The 18,592-nt window shown below is 42.1% G+C and overlaps 1 protein-coding gene and 1 pseudogene across 3 annotated transcripts in view; both read right to left on the reverse strand.

The window, feature by feature from the left end:
• On the reverse strand, window positions 1-6,271 carry LOC105477113 (large ribosomal subunit protein mL37-like; annotated as a pseudogene).
• LOC105477057 (MALT1 paracaspase) overlaps window positions 1-18,592 on the reverse strand; it is an 86,044-nt gene that overhangs the window by 61,066 nt on the left and 6,386 nt on the right. For all 3 annotated transcript variants that reach the window (XM_011733397.3, XM_011733396.3, XM_011733395.3), the window contains exon 2: window positions 15,377-15,543. In XM_011733397.3, coding sequence (XP_011731699.2) covers window positions 15,377-15,543 — 167 coding nt within the window. The remainder of the gene's footprint in view (window positions 1-15,376; window positions 15,544-18,592) is intronic.

An 18,592-nucleotide genomic window follows, 5' to 3' on the forward strand; every position in this document is an offset into this window, starting at 1 on the left:
AAAAAAATTAAAGTCACAAAAGAGGGATTTTCCTTGTTTATACATCTGAAACCAAAAATTGAAACATTTTAGAAATAACCTGCATATTTATCTTTCTCATAAATCACTCATTCACATCGCCTTCTCAATCAATTTACACTTTGTGAGTTGCAGGCTTTGTAAAATCAGAGGAAAGAAACTTACTTGCAGAAGACTTTGATCTATTGTACTTCCCCATGATTGGGTGGGGGAGAAAATTATGTACCATATTTCTTCAATTTTTAGAAGCTTTTTTCCCCGTATTCTAACACTTCTGAAATCAGGATGCACCTTATAACAGATGCCTGTCAGGCACAGCCATAGCGTAGTTCTCAGTGTCAGCTCATGGAAATGTTTGGTCACAAATGCTCATATAGCTGCCACTTCAGTCGAGTCACATGCACTGCTAGTAACACAAGTGTTAAGTTGCAATGTCTGCTACGGTCTGAATGTATGCCCCCAAATTCATGAGCTGGAAACTGAATCCCGAATGTAACAATGTTGGGAGGTAGAGCCTAGCGGGAGGCTGTACCCTCACGAATGAATTAATGCCGCTGTAATAAGGAGGTTTGCAGGAGTGGGTTCTCTCTCTTTTCTGCCATGTGAGGACAAACTGTTCTTCCTTGCTTGCCCTTCTGCCTTGTGCCGTGTGAGGACACAGCAAGGAAGCCTTCATCAGAAGCTGATTCCTTGATCAGGGACTTCCCAGGCTCTGTAACTGTGCAAAATACATGTCTGTTCTTTAAAAATTACAGACTGTGGTACTGTACTATGGAAGCATGCAATGGACAAAGATAACACCATTGAAAATGTCTTCAAATTACTGCATTATTATTTAGCATTGAAAAGAAACGATTTTGGAAGAGAAGGACACAGAAACAGAGCAGTGGGATATATATTTGATATACCTGTGACACAAACATTCCTCACTTGAGGAATAACTGCCAACATCGAAGCTTGGAAGACTTTTGACAGGAATTTGGAAGAAAATCCTAGTCAATAATGGAACACCCCCACTCCTTCTCTTGCCTCTCTCTCACTCACCAGCCCCAGGGAAGCACATGACTATGGCAGGAGGCCATTCAGGTAGCCCTGCAGAGAGGCCCAAGTGGTAAGAGTATTAGTTCATTTTCACGCTGCTGATAAAGGCATATCCACAACTGGGTAATTTACAAAAGAAAGAAGTTTAATAGACATACAGTTCTACGTGGCTAGGGAGGCCTCACAATCATGGTGGAAGGTGAAAGGCATGTCTCACGCGGCGGCAGACAAGAGAAGAGAACAAAGTTTGTGCAGGGAAACTCTCCCTTATAAAACCATCGGCTCTCATGAGACTTATTCACTATCACAAGAACAGCAGGGAAAGACCTGCCCCCATGATTCCATTACCTCCCACTGAATCCCTCCCACAACACATGGGAATTCAAGATGAGATTTGGGTGGGAATACAGGCAAACCATATCACTGTGGAAAGAAACAGACCTCCCGCCACAGCCAGTGAGGAAATGAGGTCTCCTGACAACACCTGCGAGCGAGCCATCTGAGAAGAGGATCCGCCAACCCTGGGGAAACCTTCGGACGACTGCAGACCTGGCTCAGAGTCTGACTGATGCCTCACGAGAGACCCTCAGCCAGGACTGCCCAGCTAAGCCACTCCTGGACTGCTATCCTCAGAAACTGTGTGAGATAATACACCGTTGTTGTTTTTCATTTCTGACTTGGGTATAATTGATTATGCAGCAATAGATAACTGACATAAAAGAAACCAATGCTAGAAAAGTTTACATTTGCAAAAGTTTTAATAAATAAAACTGGGTTAGCTGGCTTTTAGGAAGGGAAGAAAAAGATAATTAAAATTTATAAAACTTAATTTCCTGCACCTACTTTTATTTTCTTTCCTTGTGTATACTGAATGTGACCTCATAACAGTGTCTTTCTTCTACCACCCACCAATGCAAAGAAACAAAACAAGACTACCAGTAAAAAGGAAACAGTGTAAATAACAGTAATCTTAATACATCAAAGGTGCCAAACTTTCTAGGAAAAAAAAATGTTCACGAAAGACATAGCACAAAGACACTAAATAAAACCAAAATTAAAAACGAGTAAATATTTATTGTATATCTAGTACATTGGAGAGTCTCAAGAAACCCTAGAAAATCTTTAGTAAATATAGTAGAGCCTCTCAGAATTTTAAACTCTTGCCAAGGGAGGACATTGATTCACTAATCCTTTATGTAGAGGCCAAGTTAGTACAGGAGAGAAGTTCAAAATCTTTCTGAAATCTGTGATACGTGTTGGTAGGAAAGGTGGAAAATGGGATAAGCACTCTTGCTGAAGCCAGCAAATTCATAACACTGTATTCGAATGTCCCCATATTTACCATTCATCTGCCAGGAGAGTTTTACATCACAACTTTGAAATACAAAGATTCTGATTTCCCAAGTTTCGATGTGACAGGAAAAAAAGTTGCAACAATGACAAAAGAGAACAAGTAATAAACCTAAAAAATATAGGAGTTTTGGCTACCCCAGCTTTAAATTTGAATGTCCTATAGCCACTACAAATTTCACATACCCAAATCCCTTCTGACACAAAATCTACTCCTCTGCCAGTCCCCACAGTTTCCCCATCTCAAAGATGGTAAACCAGTCTTATGGCCTACCACCATCCATCCGGTTATTCAGGACAAAAACTTTGCAGTTTTTAACATCATTCTTAAGGGCCCTAGGATTTTCAGAATAGTAAACGAGCACTGGCTTCAACTTTAAAGTTGTCAGCTGCATTAGCCCCTAACAAGAGAGTCAGCCAGGCACTGACTTCTCTCTAGCTATCAAAGTTCTAGATGGCACCTTCTTCCAACAGAAGGCTGTTTCATCTACGCTGAAAAATCTGTTTATTATAGCCATTTTCTTTAATGAGCTGGATCTTTTTTTGCTTTTTTGTTTTGAGACAAGGTCTCACTCTGTCACCTAGGCTGGAGTGCAGTGGCATGATCTCGCTCACTGCAACCTCTGCCTTCCAGGTGTAAGCAATTCTCCCACCTCAGCCTCCTGAGTGGCTGGGACCACAGGGAGGTACCACCGTGCCTGGCTAATTTTTTGTATTTTTTGCAAAGATGGGGTTTCACCATGTTGCCGGGGCTGGTATTGAACTCCTAAGCTCAAGCAATCCTCCTGCCTTGGCCTCCCAGAGTGCTAGTACTACAGATACCATGATCAATTGTGAGCCACCATGCCTGGCATTAGCTAGGTCTTCTGGATGACTTGCTGCAGCTTCTCCACCAGTACCTGCTGCTTCACTTTGCACTTTTATGTTACGGAGACAGCTTATTTCCTTAAACCTCATGAACCAACTTTTCTTCCGCAGCTTCCTCATCTCTCTCAGCCTTCACAGAAATGAGGAGAGTTAGGGCCTCACTCTGGATTAGGCTTTGGTTTAGGGGCATGCTGTGGCTGGTTTGATCTATCCAGACTACTACAACTTTCTCCATCTCAGCAATAAGGCTGTTTTGCCTTCTTATCATTCGTGTGTTCACTGAAGTAGCATTTTTAGTTACCTTCAAGAACTTTTCTTTTGCATTCGCAACTTGGTTAACCGGCACAAGAGGCCTAGCTTTCAGCCTATCTCAGCTTTTGATATGCTTTCCTCATTAAGTATAATCAATTCTAGCTTTTGATGTAAAGTGAGAGACACGTGACTCTTCCTTTCACCTGAACACTTAGAGATCACTGTAGGGTTATTAATCAGCCTAACTTCAATATTGTTGTGTCTCAGGGAATAGGAAAGCCCAAAGAGGGAGGGGGGAAGTGGGAGAGGAAGAGGGACCGGGAGGGAGAAGGAGAGGAAGAAAGAGAGAGCACGCGAGAGAGGGGAATGGCCAGTTGGCGGAGCAGTCGGAATACACGTGACATTTATCAATTAAGCTCACCTTCTTATAGGGGCATAATTTGTGGCACCCCAAAACAATTATAGTTTTTTTTTTTTTTCCTTTGCAATGCAAGGGCTCTTTATTGTCAGTGAGACCACCAGGCTAGATGAGCACTGAGGCTCCAGGGGGACCCCAGACCCTCTTCAGTGGGAGAAGGCAAAGGCGGGTTTCAGGCCTCAGAGTGGTCCTTGGCTCACACAACACCATGTAAATACAGAGCTAAAAACTTCCTGGATGTCTCCTACTGGAAACCAGTCAGTCCAACACATTCCACAACCACCTTTTTTTTTTTTTTGAGACAGAGTCTCACTCTGTCGCCCAGACTGGAGTACAGTGGCGTGATCTTGGCTCACTGCAACCTCTGCCTCCCGGGTTCAAGCAATTCTCCCGCCTCAGTCTCCTGAGTAGCTCGGATTACAGGCATGTGCCACCACACTCGGCTAATTTTTTTTTTTTTTTTACTGGAGATGGGGTTTTACTGTTAGCCAGGCTGGTTTCAATCTCCTGACCTTGTGATCCACCTGCCTCAGCCTCCCAAAGTGCTGGGATTACAGGCGGGAGCCACTGGGCCCGGCCCCACCTTCTTTTTGATCACTGGGAGACACCAAAAATGCTGAGAGTAGCTGGTATGATTCCATCCAGACCAAACTCTTGCCACACTTGTCAGAGGCCAGGTCTGTGGTGTTCAACTGTAACACCAGGAAATGGAATGCACGTCTGTCTGTGCATATACTCTGCACAACCACGGACTGCTCCAAGATCTTGGTGTCGTTCCCATAGAGGAGCTGGGCCTGAGCCAGGGCAATGCCAAAAGCAAACAGGATCATCTTGGCTCACAGCTGATCTGGTTGAAGGCTATGTGGTTGTAAACTGGCTTTCTCCAGGAAGTACAGGATATGGAGATAGGGGTAAGGATAGCCCTCCCAGAATCCTGTGCCATCTTCCACATCATAAACATTGCATTCCTGAAGATCAGTGGGGAGGGGGGTTGGGGATAGAAGGTCTCAAGAACATAATTTTTAGTAGCTTCAACCTCGTCTCTGGAGGAGATGAGGGGGACAGAGGATCCTTGGCACTCAGCGGTCTCCACTAGAACCATGACCCTGAAGAAGAGACTCAATTCCAGGTGGTGGATAACGTGGAGTTTTGGGCACAAATATGCCTGGCCAGAGAAGGATGCCTGAGAATCGGAGACTTACACAACCGTATCAGACTGTCTACAATGACCGGACAGCAGGCCTCTCTCCTGAGGATGTCCTCAGTACAGTGCCAGAGACAGGCATGAGAGATCAAATTCAGAAGACACTCATCTTGGTTCTCTATGTGGTTCCCTGTATCATCAACAAGGCTAAGTACTTTCTCAGGAAGGCATTCTATTAACTTGGCCTTGGTAAGCCAGAGGGCCTGCTTGACACCCCTGAGAAGGCGGCAAGGCTGGTGAAAGACATAGCACGCCTCGTCTTTGTATAGTGGCTGCTTGTGAATGGAGCTTGAGCAAAACTTTGGGGGCTTCGAGTCAGGGTCCCAGGGTCATGAACAGGGGGTGAGCAGAAGTTTGGGTGTTTGTAGCTAGGGTCCCAGGGCAGGAAGATCAGCGGTGGCAGCCCGGGCGTGAAGTACATCTTTCCCACAGAGGGGATGGGCTCCAGTCCAGGGATCTCATACACTCCATCCAGGGGAGAAGGCTCTGGCTTCCACATGGAGTGCATGCCCCACTTACAGGGGCCCCACTCCACGTCTCGGGGCCCCGAAGCCCCCAAGGTTGAGCTGCCTGGAGCTAGCCAGTGCCTGCCTAGCAGTCCCCAATGCCAACACCACACTGATCTGGTCTTCTTAAGACCGCCACCTGGATGCCGCCATCTTTCCACGCACCAACAATCACAGTAGTAACATCAAAGATCACCGATCACAGATCACCATGACAGATATAATGAAAAAGTTCGAAATATTGTAAGAATTACCAAAGCGTGACATAGAGATATGAAGTAAGCACATGCTGTTGGAAAAATGGCACTGACAGTTGCTAGACACAGGGTTGCCGCAAGCTGTCGACTTGTAAAAAATGAAGTACCTGCAAAGTGCAATAAAGTGAAGCATAATAAAACAAAGTGTGCCTGTACTTAGAATAAAAAATCCAAATTCCTTACCAGGGCTACAAAGTCCTCCACGAACTGCTCCCTCCTTTGGCCCCTCCCGCTCTCCTCCAGGCTCACCAAGCTCCAGCCGTACTGGGCCTCCTTCCTTCCACAAGCCAAGCTCTTTTCTGCCTTCCACTTACCAGTCCTCTGCTGGGTTCCCCCCGAACAAGCTCTGCTCTGCCATCCCCCACAACCACCACCCCACTGGCTCCCACTGTTCTACTGTTTCATGGCAGGCCCTTTCCTCATCATCCAGGTTTCTTACTAAATTATCACCAGCTTCTCTGGGAAATGTCTCTAAATTAGGTACCTTCCCACCCCCACAGTTATCTATTACATTCACCCAGTTCAGTGTCCTTCACTTTCTAAAATCCTTGTTTCTTACTGTTCATCTTAGGTACTAAAATAGAAGCTCCATGAGAGCAAGGACCTTGACGGTCTTAGTCACCAGTTCATTCAGCACCTAGAATTGTGCCCAGCACATGGCAGTGCAGTGGGTGTTAGTGGGTGTTCAACATGTGTTTGTTGAATATACATAATAATACTAGAAATTACTACAGCAGCAAGTTACTGCTTTACATGTACCAGGCATTTTTATCACTAACCTTTGAAATAACCACATAAGGTAGATATTACTTACATATATGTTACGATGAAAATAAGGTACATAATTTGCAGAAGGTCACCCAGATTACCTGGGCTAAATTAAACTGAGACTGTTTTTTGTTTTTTGTTTTTTTTTTTACATTGTAAAATGGCAGAACCAGGATGCAAACCTAGGTTTTCCTGCCTTTTAAAGGTTTTAAACCCTTATGCTTTGCTTTCTCAGTGATTCTGATTCTTTTTTTGTTTTTTTGAGATAAGGTCTTGCTCTGTCACCCAGGCTGGAGTGCAGTGGCATGATCAGGGTTCACTGCAGCCTCAACCTCCTGGGCTCAAGCTATCCTCCTACCTCAGCCCCCCAGTAGCTGGGTCTAAGCGTGTGTATCACCATGCCTGGCTACTTTTTGCATTTTTTGTAGAGGCAGGGTTTGGCCATGTTGCCCAGGCTCGTCTTGAACTCCTAGGCTCAAGCAATCCACCCCATTTCAGCCTCCCAAAGCACTGGGATTATTGGAGTGAACCACCATGCCTGGCCTCTTGGTGATTCTCAATATATCTCCCATGGTAATCTGCTTTCTGCCACAGTGAGCCTATCTTACTGAGAAAGTATATCACACAAAGAGCAATCCCACACCAGGACACTGCTCATGAATATATACCATGGCAAATATTCTCTGCCACTATACAAGGAGATAAGAGACAAGAATGATGGAAAGGGTTTTTCCTCTCAAGTATTTTACAAAGAAGTAGGTGACTACTGGAAAGGGACCACATGGCCAGGTTCTAAAAGTTATCCTTCCTTTGTGTGGGACACAAGACTAAGTGATTTTTAAAATTAGTACTATTTTTATTTTTTTGTAGAAACAGGGTCTCACTACATTGTCCAGGTTGGCCTCATATGTTGCCCAGAACTCCTGGCCTCAAGGGATCCTCCTACCTCAGCCTCCCAAAGTGTTGGGATTACAGGTGTGAGCCACCATGCTGGGCCAAGAAAAAGTGGCTTTTTTTTTTTTTTTTTTTTGAGACGGAGTCTCGCTGTGTCGCCCAGGCTGGAGTGCAGTGGCCGGATCTCAGCTCACTGCAAGCTCCGCCTCCCGGGTTTATGCCATTCTCCTGCCTCAGCCTCCCGAGTAGCTGGGACTACAGGCGCCCGCCACCTCGCCCGGCTAGTTTTTTTTTTTTTTGTATTTTTTAGTAGAGACGGGGTTTCACCATGTTAGCCAGGATGGTCTCGATCTCCTGACCTCGTGATCCGCCCGTCTCGGCCTCCCAAAGTGCTGGGATTACAGGCTTGAGCCACCGCGCCCGGCCATACAAAGTGGCTTTTAATGTACATCTAAATTCACAGTTTATAAGCCTGTCCTGCACCAACAACTTTATTAATAAGCAAGGGGGTGTGTGTGTGTGTATAAAATATATACACAATTTATTGCTTCAAAGACTGAGAATTGAAAGGCAAAATGTGATTTGGAAACCACCCCTGGTGAATAGTCAAGAAAATTAGTTGCAATACCTCCCATATTTTAACCACACAAATTTCCTTCCTCCCACAAAGCCTTGTGCGACAGGGACCCATGGTCAACCCTTAGCCACCCCAATGCAGCACCCACTAGTGAGAAGGTGCTGAACAAAGGTAAAAAAAAGAATATGGTATAGTGCTACGTAGGCTGTATGAAGGCACACAAATGAAAGTTCTATTTTAAACGGTGAACACACAGCTTCCTGGCAAACAAGCATATTTTTCAGATAACATCTACAAAGAAGTCAGAGAAGTTACTTGATTTCCTGTAACCCTGGGAGAATGTGACTAGGTACGATGGAACCAAGGATCGTGCTTTCAACTACACACACATATGCTGATAAACAAGTACATGCTACTAAGCAATAAAACAAAAATTTAAAACTCTGCTGGAATAAGAAAGATAGGATAATTTTTGACAAAAGGACACATCATAGCTTCCCTTGAAGTTATTCTCTCTCACAACACATTTAAATGTTGATGCAGTTTATCAATAAATACTTTTTCCAGAAACAGATCTATTCCGTACACTGAAGTTCATCTACTTTCAGAGGCCATGAAACAAACAAAAAAAAATTTTCATCAACTTCCATCTAAAACTCATCCTCAAAGTTACTCTGCAATCTTCTACGCTATCACAGAGAGTACCTACATGCCCCACAGCGTGCCCAAATAAATATCATTCCTCTTCCTCTAACAATTTCCCCCACTATATAACCAAAGTAGGTCCATGTGTGTCCCTCCCACCGCATTATACAAAGTACGTCCACATGTTTCTCTTACATGTCAACTGAAATTTGTATAGATTGTGGCTAAATCTAGTCTCCCACATCACATTCCTTATCCTGTTACATTGCCTGAGACTCCCCTCAACACTCCACACCCAGAAAGATACTCCTTCAGCCCTGTTCACCAGCCCTTTCTCTCCCTCTACTTCTTCCTTATATTCATGCCCATCCATACCATCTTTTTCTCTCTTCACTTCTTGATATTTTTCTTTGAGGAATAATTGCCAATTTCCTGATGGTCATGAAATAAGAAAAGTCCCTTACAAACAAGATCCAGTCTCTGAGCACTTTTTCAGTTGCCAAGAAGAAAAAAATTGAAGTCCATGGGTCAAAGAGGCAACTGAGGTAATAATACAAAACTAAGTTTCTTAATTCAGAAATTTCCTAGCATAATGGCAATGGCATGGAGTTCAGGTCAGGGGCAGCAGATCTGGTTTTTAACCCCCACCTTTGTTAATAACTGTGACTTTGGCCAAATGATAACTTTTGGAGATCTCATTTTCCATATAAATGTTTGTTGGTTAAAATTTAAATGTTCACAATAGTACTGTTCTGTCGCCTCACAGAATTGTGAAGATAAAATGTGAAGGTATTTTAGAAACTAAAGAATAATATTAAACAATCTTTGCACTTATTTTAGAAATTAAAAATTAATAGCCAAAACCTAACAATGCATGTGTTACAATGGATCTAAGAAAAAATGATACGAAATAAAAAAGGAGTAGAGGCAAACGGAAAGGATGTTACTGAAAAGATGGCACATGACCCTGCCACAGACATCTCATAGGTACCCTCAGTGAGGCACCTTTCATAAGAAGAGTGATATAAAATAGCAATATCGCAACACTTGAGCTGAAAAGCAACTTGGGATTCATCTTAATGAGACCCACATCAAGAATGCTAGTTCTCTCTGAACAGCTCCCATTGTTCAGCCTCTGGTCTGCCCATTCAAGGTTAAGGGCATCACTTCTCCAGGTAACCATTTCGTGATATATGTAACTAGGACTGATGAAGCCTATAATTCTACACTCACAATGTTTTCACTTAAAACAAAAGAAACGGGCCGGGCGTGGTGGCTCAAGCCTGTAATCCCAGCACTTTGGGAGGCACAGACGGGCGGATCACGAGGTCAGGAGATTGAGACCAGCCTGGCTAACACGGTGAAACCCCGTCTCTACTAAAAAAATACAAAACACTAGCCGGGCGAGGTGGCGGGCGCCTGTAGTCCCAGCTACACGGGAGGCTGAGGCAGGAGAATGGCGTAGACCCGGGAGGCGGAGCTTGCAGTGAGCTGAGATCCGGCCACTGCACTCCAGCCTGGGCGACACAGCAAGACTCCGTCTCAAAAAAAAAAAAAAAAAAAAAAAAAAAAAAAAAAAATCAAAAGAAACAAATACGCTGGGTGTGGTGGCTCATGCCTGCAATCCCAGCACTTTGGGAGGCCGAGGTGGACAGATTACCTGAGGTCAGGAGTTTGAGACTAGCCTGGCCAACAAGGCGAAACCTCGTCGCTACTAAAAAGGCAAAAATTAGCTGGGTGTGGGGGTGCACACTTGTAATCCCAGCTACTCAGGAGGCTGAGGCAGAAGAATCACTTGAACCTGGGAGATGAGGCTGCAGTGAGCCAAGATCACGCCACTGCACTCCAGCCTGGGTAACAGAGTGAGACTCAAAAAGCAAGCAAACAACAACAACAAAAGAAACAAAAGCACCTTGAACTACACATCTGAGTCTATCTGCATTTGCCAATAACACAGATGTCAATATTGGTCGCTTTGGAATCAGTCTTTGAAACTTAAATAAGATCTAAAAAAAAATCATTACAGACCTTTGGTTCAAAACCATTTCAACACATTCATTTAACCCCGTTCTCCAGTTCCCACTGAGATAAGCAAAGGAATAAAAGTAGGGAAACAATTTACTAGCGCTGGAAAATGGGATGAACACCATCCACTCATTAAAAACTAGAAGCAATTTCTCTATCACATAATTCAAGTAAGAGCAGACTGAGGGGCAAGTTGGCCAACCCATGTGCAGTGGAAATGCTTGACCAGAGAGAAAGCAACAGAGAGTAAACCTCGATTCTCTGAGGCTCCTTCAGAAAATAGATAAAATTATAATTCCAGAGGGAGTTTACACTCAGACTTCATGCTGAGTGACTGCTGAAGCTGGCTCCTCCTCACAGAAACTGTTCTACTTAGAGATGCGTGGATACTGCCCTAGCTATTTCTGGGCACCAAAACAAATTCAGAAAAGAAACTTGGTCAGTTTCTCAAAAGACAGAGAAACTCCACATGATAGTTACCTCTCAGAGCTACCTCTGACTGTAGTTGGAACCATCACTTGGAACAGAATATGGCAACGTAAGACTATAGTTTCTCATTTAATCAAAAGAAATCTAAAGTTTCCCCTTCTCCCTGCATTTAGACCTCAAAGGCCAGTTCACAGGACAACCCAAACCAGGCTTCTCTAAGGACAGAGAAAAATCATCAGAATTCCTGCGGAATAAGAAGTAATGTCCTTCTATGAAATAGTATTAACGCAAAAAAGAGAAAACATTAGAATATTTCTATTTTGTATTTTCACTAAGACTCAAGAATATAGCAAAGAGGGAAAACTGGAGATCAGATGAACTTACTATATGTATATTTTTTAAAACTGTCTTGGATATGATCTTTTACATATTTGTCTCCCCTACTAAACTATGACCTATCAGCAGGTGGAAACTATTGCTTTATTCATCTCTAAACTCACAGTGCCTAGCATAATGCCTAGCACAGCAAAGGCACTGCAACACAGTAAACTTTACTGAATGCATGAGGCAAACCACCAATTAAGTTGATTCTATCAGAGCTTATCTTCTTAATATAATTACAGTAGCTTTTATTCTCAATATCTTTATTAAAATATTAAAATTCTTCTCTATAATTCTTATATTTCTTTATTCTACTATGTATAAATAGAATAAGTCGGCTGGGTGCAATGGCTCACACCTGTAATCCCAGCACTTTGGGAGGCCAAGGCGGGTGGATCACCTGAGGTCAGAAGTTCGAGACCAGCCTGATCAACATGGAGAAACCCCATCTCTACTAAAACTACAAAATTAGCCAGGCGTGGTGGCATATGCCTGTAATCCCAGCTACTCAGGAGGCTGAGGCAGGAGAATTGCTTGAACCCGGGAGGCGGAGGTTGCGGTGAGTCAAAATCACACCACTGCACTCCAGCCTGGGCAAGAAGAGTGAAACTCCACCTCAAAAAAAAAAAAAAAGAGTAAACCTTAGATTGTTCATACTAGATGCTAGATAATAAGCTAACAAATTAATTACTTCTTCCTAAAATTACTGAGCTTTATTAGATCCCAAAATATTTACTGTTAAATCAATAACTAACATTCAGGCAACAACCAATTCCTAAGGATATTACATGGCTAACACGACATAAAACCTCACAGAAAAAGTGCACAAGTGGTAATATAGAAACAGGGTGGTGGCTCCTGCCTGTAATCCCAGCACTTTGGGAGGCCAGGGCAGGTGGATTGCTTGAGCCCAGGAGTTCAAGACCAGCCTGGGCAACATAGCGAAACTCCGTATCTACCAAAAATAAAAAAAAATCAGCTGGGTGGTGCGTGCTTGTAGTCCCAGCTACTCAGGAGGCTGAGGTGGGAGGATTGCTTGAGCCTCGGGAGGTAGAGGCTGCAGTGAGCCAAGATCATATCGCTGCATTCCAGCCTGGGAGACAGAGCAAGACCATTTCTCACAAAATATTTAAAAAACAAAACAAACAATATTTCCCTACAGCTCACAAATGGACTGAAGAGAAAATTAAAAACAAAAAGAGAAAAACAAACTGCTTTCCTTTTCCTATTCTCTCCTCAAATGCAAAAAAGCCCTATAAGATAATCTTGAGAAAGCCTGTAAGCCAAATATCAGGATAATCTGCACTGGGGAAAATTGATAGAAAAGTGCTAATCCTATTTGGAAAAAAACACAATGAGCAAAAATGGATTTTTCAAAGGAAGATTACTAATGTTTATTAGGGTAGCACTTTATTAGTCACTGGCCTGTCAAAAATAAAAATATAATGTTATTTTAAAAATTCAGGCAAATTGTTATACCTAAATAAATATACGACTCAATTTCAGTCAAGTCCGGTTTCACATATGGGAACCTTAAAAAAATTCCGAAACCCTAGATCTCAGGCCAGTGATCACAACACAAATCAAAAGAGATATGAGGCCCCTGTCATTGTATAGATGAAATTCAACACAGCATCATCTCATGTAGCTCCTATAACTCTGCGAGGCAGAGAATACTTATGTTCATTTTATAGACTTGGCAAACAATGGTTAGAGTAATTAAGCATAATTATTGAAAAAGAGAATGAAATACATGTTATATTTACTTCCCAGAAAGGTTTCCTAAGCTTTCAGAGGCCCTAGTATTCCATAAAGTATGAGAACTTACTAAAGTAAGTAAAAGTAGACTTTACTAAGTATGAGACTTCACTAAGTATGAGAACTTGGACTTTACCAGCATGAAACCTAGATTGGTAGATTTCAAATGTCACAACTCCTGGGTGCTGCTTCAGGTACCAGCAATGTAATAATTAATAAATACCACTTTAGGAAGTCTACTGTTTCTATCAGTAATGGGCCAGGTTTAAAAAAGAAAGTTTACTGTTTGGTGCCAGTCAACGGTTGCATTTGGAAGGGTGGCATTAGCAGCTACTTATTCCCACCCCAGCCCTGTTGGTACGAAGAGGCGCTGGGAAACAGAAGGCAAGCATCCAATACAGTGTGTATCACATTCATAGGGCATTTATCAGAGGCCTATTTTACCACCTACAGCGGGCCTTGTAAAGCAGGGATGACTGGGAGTCCAAGTCTCCTTATTTATAATCCAGGGCCCTTTCCATTTGCAGTAAACTACAAATAGAAAACTAGTTACCTCCCCAGCATCTGCTGCTTCCTTTTTCCTTCTAATAGTTCCAGTTTTGTTTGGTGATCCATGTGGTTCCAGGAAAGCTGACTCAACCCAACTCCACTCCTGGCTTCAAGCCAGGCGAGTCAGCACATTCCATCTCCTTGGCACAGTGACAGGTTTAGAGTTAGGCATGTGACCGAAGCTAGTTAACCAGATGAACTCTCTGGGTTTTGCTGGGACGAGAATGAAGAGCCCAGAAACAGCCAGCAAACATCTTGGGCTATGTGGAAAGTCAGTCGTGGAAGGAAGCCAATGCCAAGAAAGGAAGAGCAAAGACAAAAACCAACCAACTCCTTGAGAACAGGATTGTTCCTTGATTCTCTTGAAGCCAAACCAGCTCTAAGCTTTTCAGTCAGAAGGAGAAATGTATTCTCTTTATTAGGTCTATTTGAGTTGGGGTTTCTGGTACATGTAACTGACAGCATACCACTATACCATGTGTTCCTAATTCCCTATCCCACAACTAACAATAAAAAATAACATCTCAATTATAGTTTTAAGTTCCTCATGTTAACTTAAAAATACATCATAACCAAGCTGGTTATATAATGAAATGGTATACATCAAAACCACGTAAAATAGAGTGCATCAGGTCCTTTGTCCACTGCCCTTCCAAGTTCAACCAGCCTCTCTGCTTCCGGTGGGACAAATAATGGCCACTGGACCCCCGGGTAAGGAAGGGGGCCTGCAGTGCTGCCACAACCAGGCAGCTTCGATGGCATGTCCCTCCTGCCTCCCACCACTGCTGTAGACCAACTCTATCTGCAGCTGAGAAGAGAGGAGCTGAATGGAGAAGAAGGACTGTTTCCTAAGCCTCACCTGATGTGGGAAGTGCAAAGCCTCACCCAGTGTTGGTAATTCAGGAAAAACTCATAAGGTGATAAGGTTGAGTTCTACGTGGTTTTGATGTATACCATTTCAACATTCAAAAGCCTCACTGCAGCAAAAAAAACTTAAACATTTGTCATACTTGCTTTACCTCATCTATACAGATATATAGGATTAAATATATGTTCATTTTTTTGGCTGCACTATTCCAATGCACATTATAGGAATCTTCTCCCTAAATACTTTAAAATGCATCTACTTTTAAAAAAAAGGACATTCTCCTATAGCATCATTATCATATGATAATTACTTAATGTCAAATATGTAGTTACATCCAGATTTTTCCAACTATCTCAAAAATGTCTCATGTAGCTCGTTTCTTCAACCACAACCCAACCAATATTCATGCGCTGCATTTGCTTTTTATGCGCTCTTTAGTCTCAACCTGGGAAAGCAAACAAGGCCCTACACATTTACATTTTCCAAAAATACTTCACACCATTCACCTGGTCAAAAAGAGAGATTTTCTTCTAAGTTTGGCTCCACGAACTCCTAAGAACCAAACCTACCTGGGGGGCTGAGAAGCTGAAGAACTTCAGTGTGCTCCATAGCCTGCAGGAAATCACTCAATTCTGTGACTGTGCAACCTTTTTCACCCATTAACTTCAGCAGACACAAGCTGGGGCTTCCTTCAGGCTCCAGCACCTTAAGAGAACACTGCTCCAGGTCTAGGCAACTGAAAGCAACAGAAAGAATTCAAGTCAACAGCTTTCTTCCACATGCTACACCTGCTATATATCTGGACCGCGGTGGTGCTGTACGGAATAAATCACAAGGGAGTGGGTGGGTGGTGACAAACTTTCACATAATGAATGCAAGTATCCTTTCCTCCTCTTTCCTCATGGGGAATCCCTCTTTATTCCCTTCTCCCACTCAGCTCCCATGATTATTAAATCAGGAGAATGAGAAACCTAGAAACAGGATGTGAGAGAAATTGAGCCTTGATACTTAAAGGATTTTTGCCTTTAATTTAGGAATGGGGAATAGGAAGGCCAGAAAAATTTCCTTACTCCTTCTTCAAAGATGGTGAAATACAAAGTGACCCCAAATGAAGCCCCAGTAGGCTACATTTTGCTGCCTCCTGAGTGAAAGAAATATGCACTCATTCCATTAGGGAGCCAAAATATCTTAAATCATAGGCACATGCATGTATACAAATGGTGTTGGTAGTACTCTGAATTGAAAGGAAGAGAGGCTAATGTCTCAAAAATGACACTAAACAGAACAATCAATGTTACAAGGTTAGCAATGGAAAAACATTTAAAATATCCTTAATTACTAGTTCAAATACAGTAGGGCATGCATATCAAATGAAATACTGTTAATTCAGTAAAAAAAAAAAACTGAGCCTGAGGTAAAGGCATAGGTCTTCAAGACATACTGAGAAATGAAGGAATTAACATAAACAACTGTATATTTTACACTATTTGCATTAACAAGATAGTATGTCTATGTGTATATTCATACAAAAAAAGGAAGATACAGAACAGTGTTTGCTATTGCCAAGATCCTTTGTGTGTGTTCTTATACATGGTGAGTAAACTTTGAAAAGGTATCTAAGAAACTCATAGCCATGGTTGCCTCAGAGAGGGTAAGAGAGTAGAGCTCATGGCTGGATGATCTACTTTTCACTATAATCCCTTTTGTACGGTTGATTTTTTATGTGTATTTATTTTTTGATAGTTTTTTTTTTTTTAATAGAGATGGTGTCTTGCTATGTTGCCTAGGCTTGTTTCGAACTCCTGGGCTCAAGCGATAATACCGCCTCTGCCTCCCAAAGTGCTGGAGCCACCACTCCTGGCTCTTTTGATAATTTTTAAAAAGTATATTTAGAAAGAGAACCAGTACTATTGACATTCAAAGTACTTAGGCTGGGCATGGTGGCTCACACCTGTAATCCCAGCACTTTGGGAGGCCAAGGCAGGCGGATCTCATCAAGCCAGGAGTTTGAGATCAGCCTGGCCAACATGGTGAAATCCCGTCTCTACTAAAAATACAAAAGTTAGCTGGTGTCTGGTGGCGCACGCCTGTAGTCCCAGCTACTCAGGAGGCACAAGAATCGCTTGAACCCAGGAGGTGGAGATTGCAGTGAGCTGAGATCGTGCCACTGCACTCCAGCCTGGGCGACAGATCGAGACTCTCTTAAAAAAAAAGAAAAAAGAAACCAAAGTACTTCTAAGTACCTAGAAATATCCTACTGCAGGGACCATGGCCTGTGGGCCAAATGTGTTCAGCTACCTGATATCCGTAAATAAAGTTTTATTGGAGCACAGCTACACTCATTCATTCACATATTTACAAATGTCTATGGCAGCTCTCCTGATACAACAGCAGAGCTGAATACCTGGCTGCAAAGCCAAAAATATTTACCACTGGGTCCTCTATGGAAATAGTTTGCTAACCCTTCCTTTAAAGAGTGTCTTACTGTCCTTTTGTTAAAACTATTCTTTTAAAAATACCAGTATTTAACATACATATACAATTTCCTTTTCCATGTTATCGTGTGCCGCAGTGGTATACGAGATTAGAAAGATAGGTTAAGATCAGATCATAGAAGGCCACAAAGAATGGAACAATATATGAATTGTAATCATTTTATAGAAGGGGAAAATACAAGTATGAAACATGCAAGGGGAGACAAAAGAATAAAGTAAAAACCAAGCAATCAATGACACAAAAACTTTCCCAAAGAAACATAACCAACAGCAGCCAACCAAAGTGTTCAGATAATCTGCGTGATATACTATAGAATTCATGCCTCATCCATCTTTGCAGATCCTGCTCCTTTTCCTGCCAATTTCAATTACAGTCCCATATTAACTCTAGCTTCTCTATAAGGTCCTCCTAGACCACACCAGTCCACCAAACACACTTTATACACACAGTCTTCTAATTGCACTAATTCTATAGACAACTGTTTTTCTAAATGGCCAGTGAGTACATACTTTAGATATTCTGGGCCATAAAGTCTCTATCACACATTCTTCTTTGTTGTTGTTTGTTTTGTTTTACAATTCGTAAAACACAAAAACCAGTCTTAAATCATGGGTTATATGAAACAAGTAGCAGCCTGGATTTGGGCCTTAAGCAGTCTTGTGCAGACTTGTTTCATGTTTTATCTCACATAATTTAACCTCAGAACTGTGAGCTTTTCTTCATGCTCATGAAGAAAAGCTTCTTTATCCAACTAGATTATAGTAAACTCCTTGAAAACAGAAACCCCAGCATATTAAACATACGTGTGTGTGTATACACACACACACAGACATAAAATCCCTCAATACCTAAAATTCTGTCTTGTCCATATTAATTATGCATAAATGAAAGATTACTGAATGAATTTCAATCATAACTGTCAAGGCTGAAAGCCTGAATAGATGCAAGGGGTGAAACATAATAGTGCTGGGGTGTGACAGAATCAAGGTTAGCAAGCTATTTTATTGCTTGAAATATTAATCCTCATTCATTTTGAGTAGTCTTATTAAGATGCTACCATACCATTTATACTGTCATCCAAGATTTATAATTCAACGATGTTAATTATTTCACATGGAAAAAATGTATACGATCAAATTAATTTCATTAGTAACATTATCTACCTCATAGAGTTGTTAGAATTAAATAGCTAATCCATGTAAGAAGTGTTTAACACAGTGCTTGACAGGTAACAGACATTCAATAAAGGTTAGCTCTTACTATGCAATAAGAATATGGGGATATTAAAA

Source organism: Macaca nemestrina, chromosome 19 (assembly GCF_043159975.1).
Source record: "Macaca nemestrina isolate mMacNem1 chromosome 19, mMacNem.hap1, whole genome shotgun sequence".
NCBI lineage: Eukaryota > Metazoa > Chordata > Mammalia > Primates > Cercopithecidae > Macaca > Macaca nemestrina.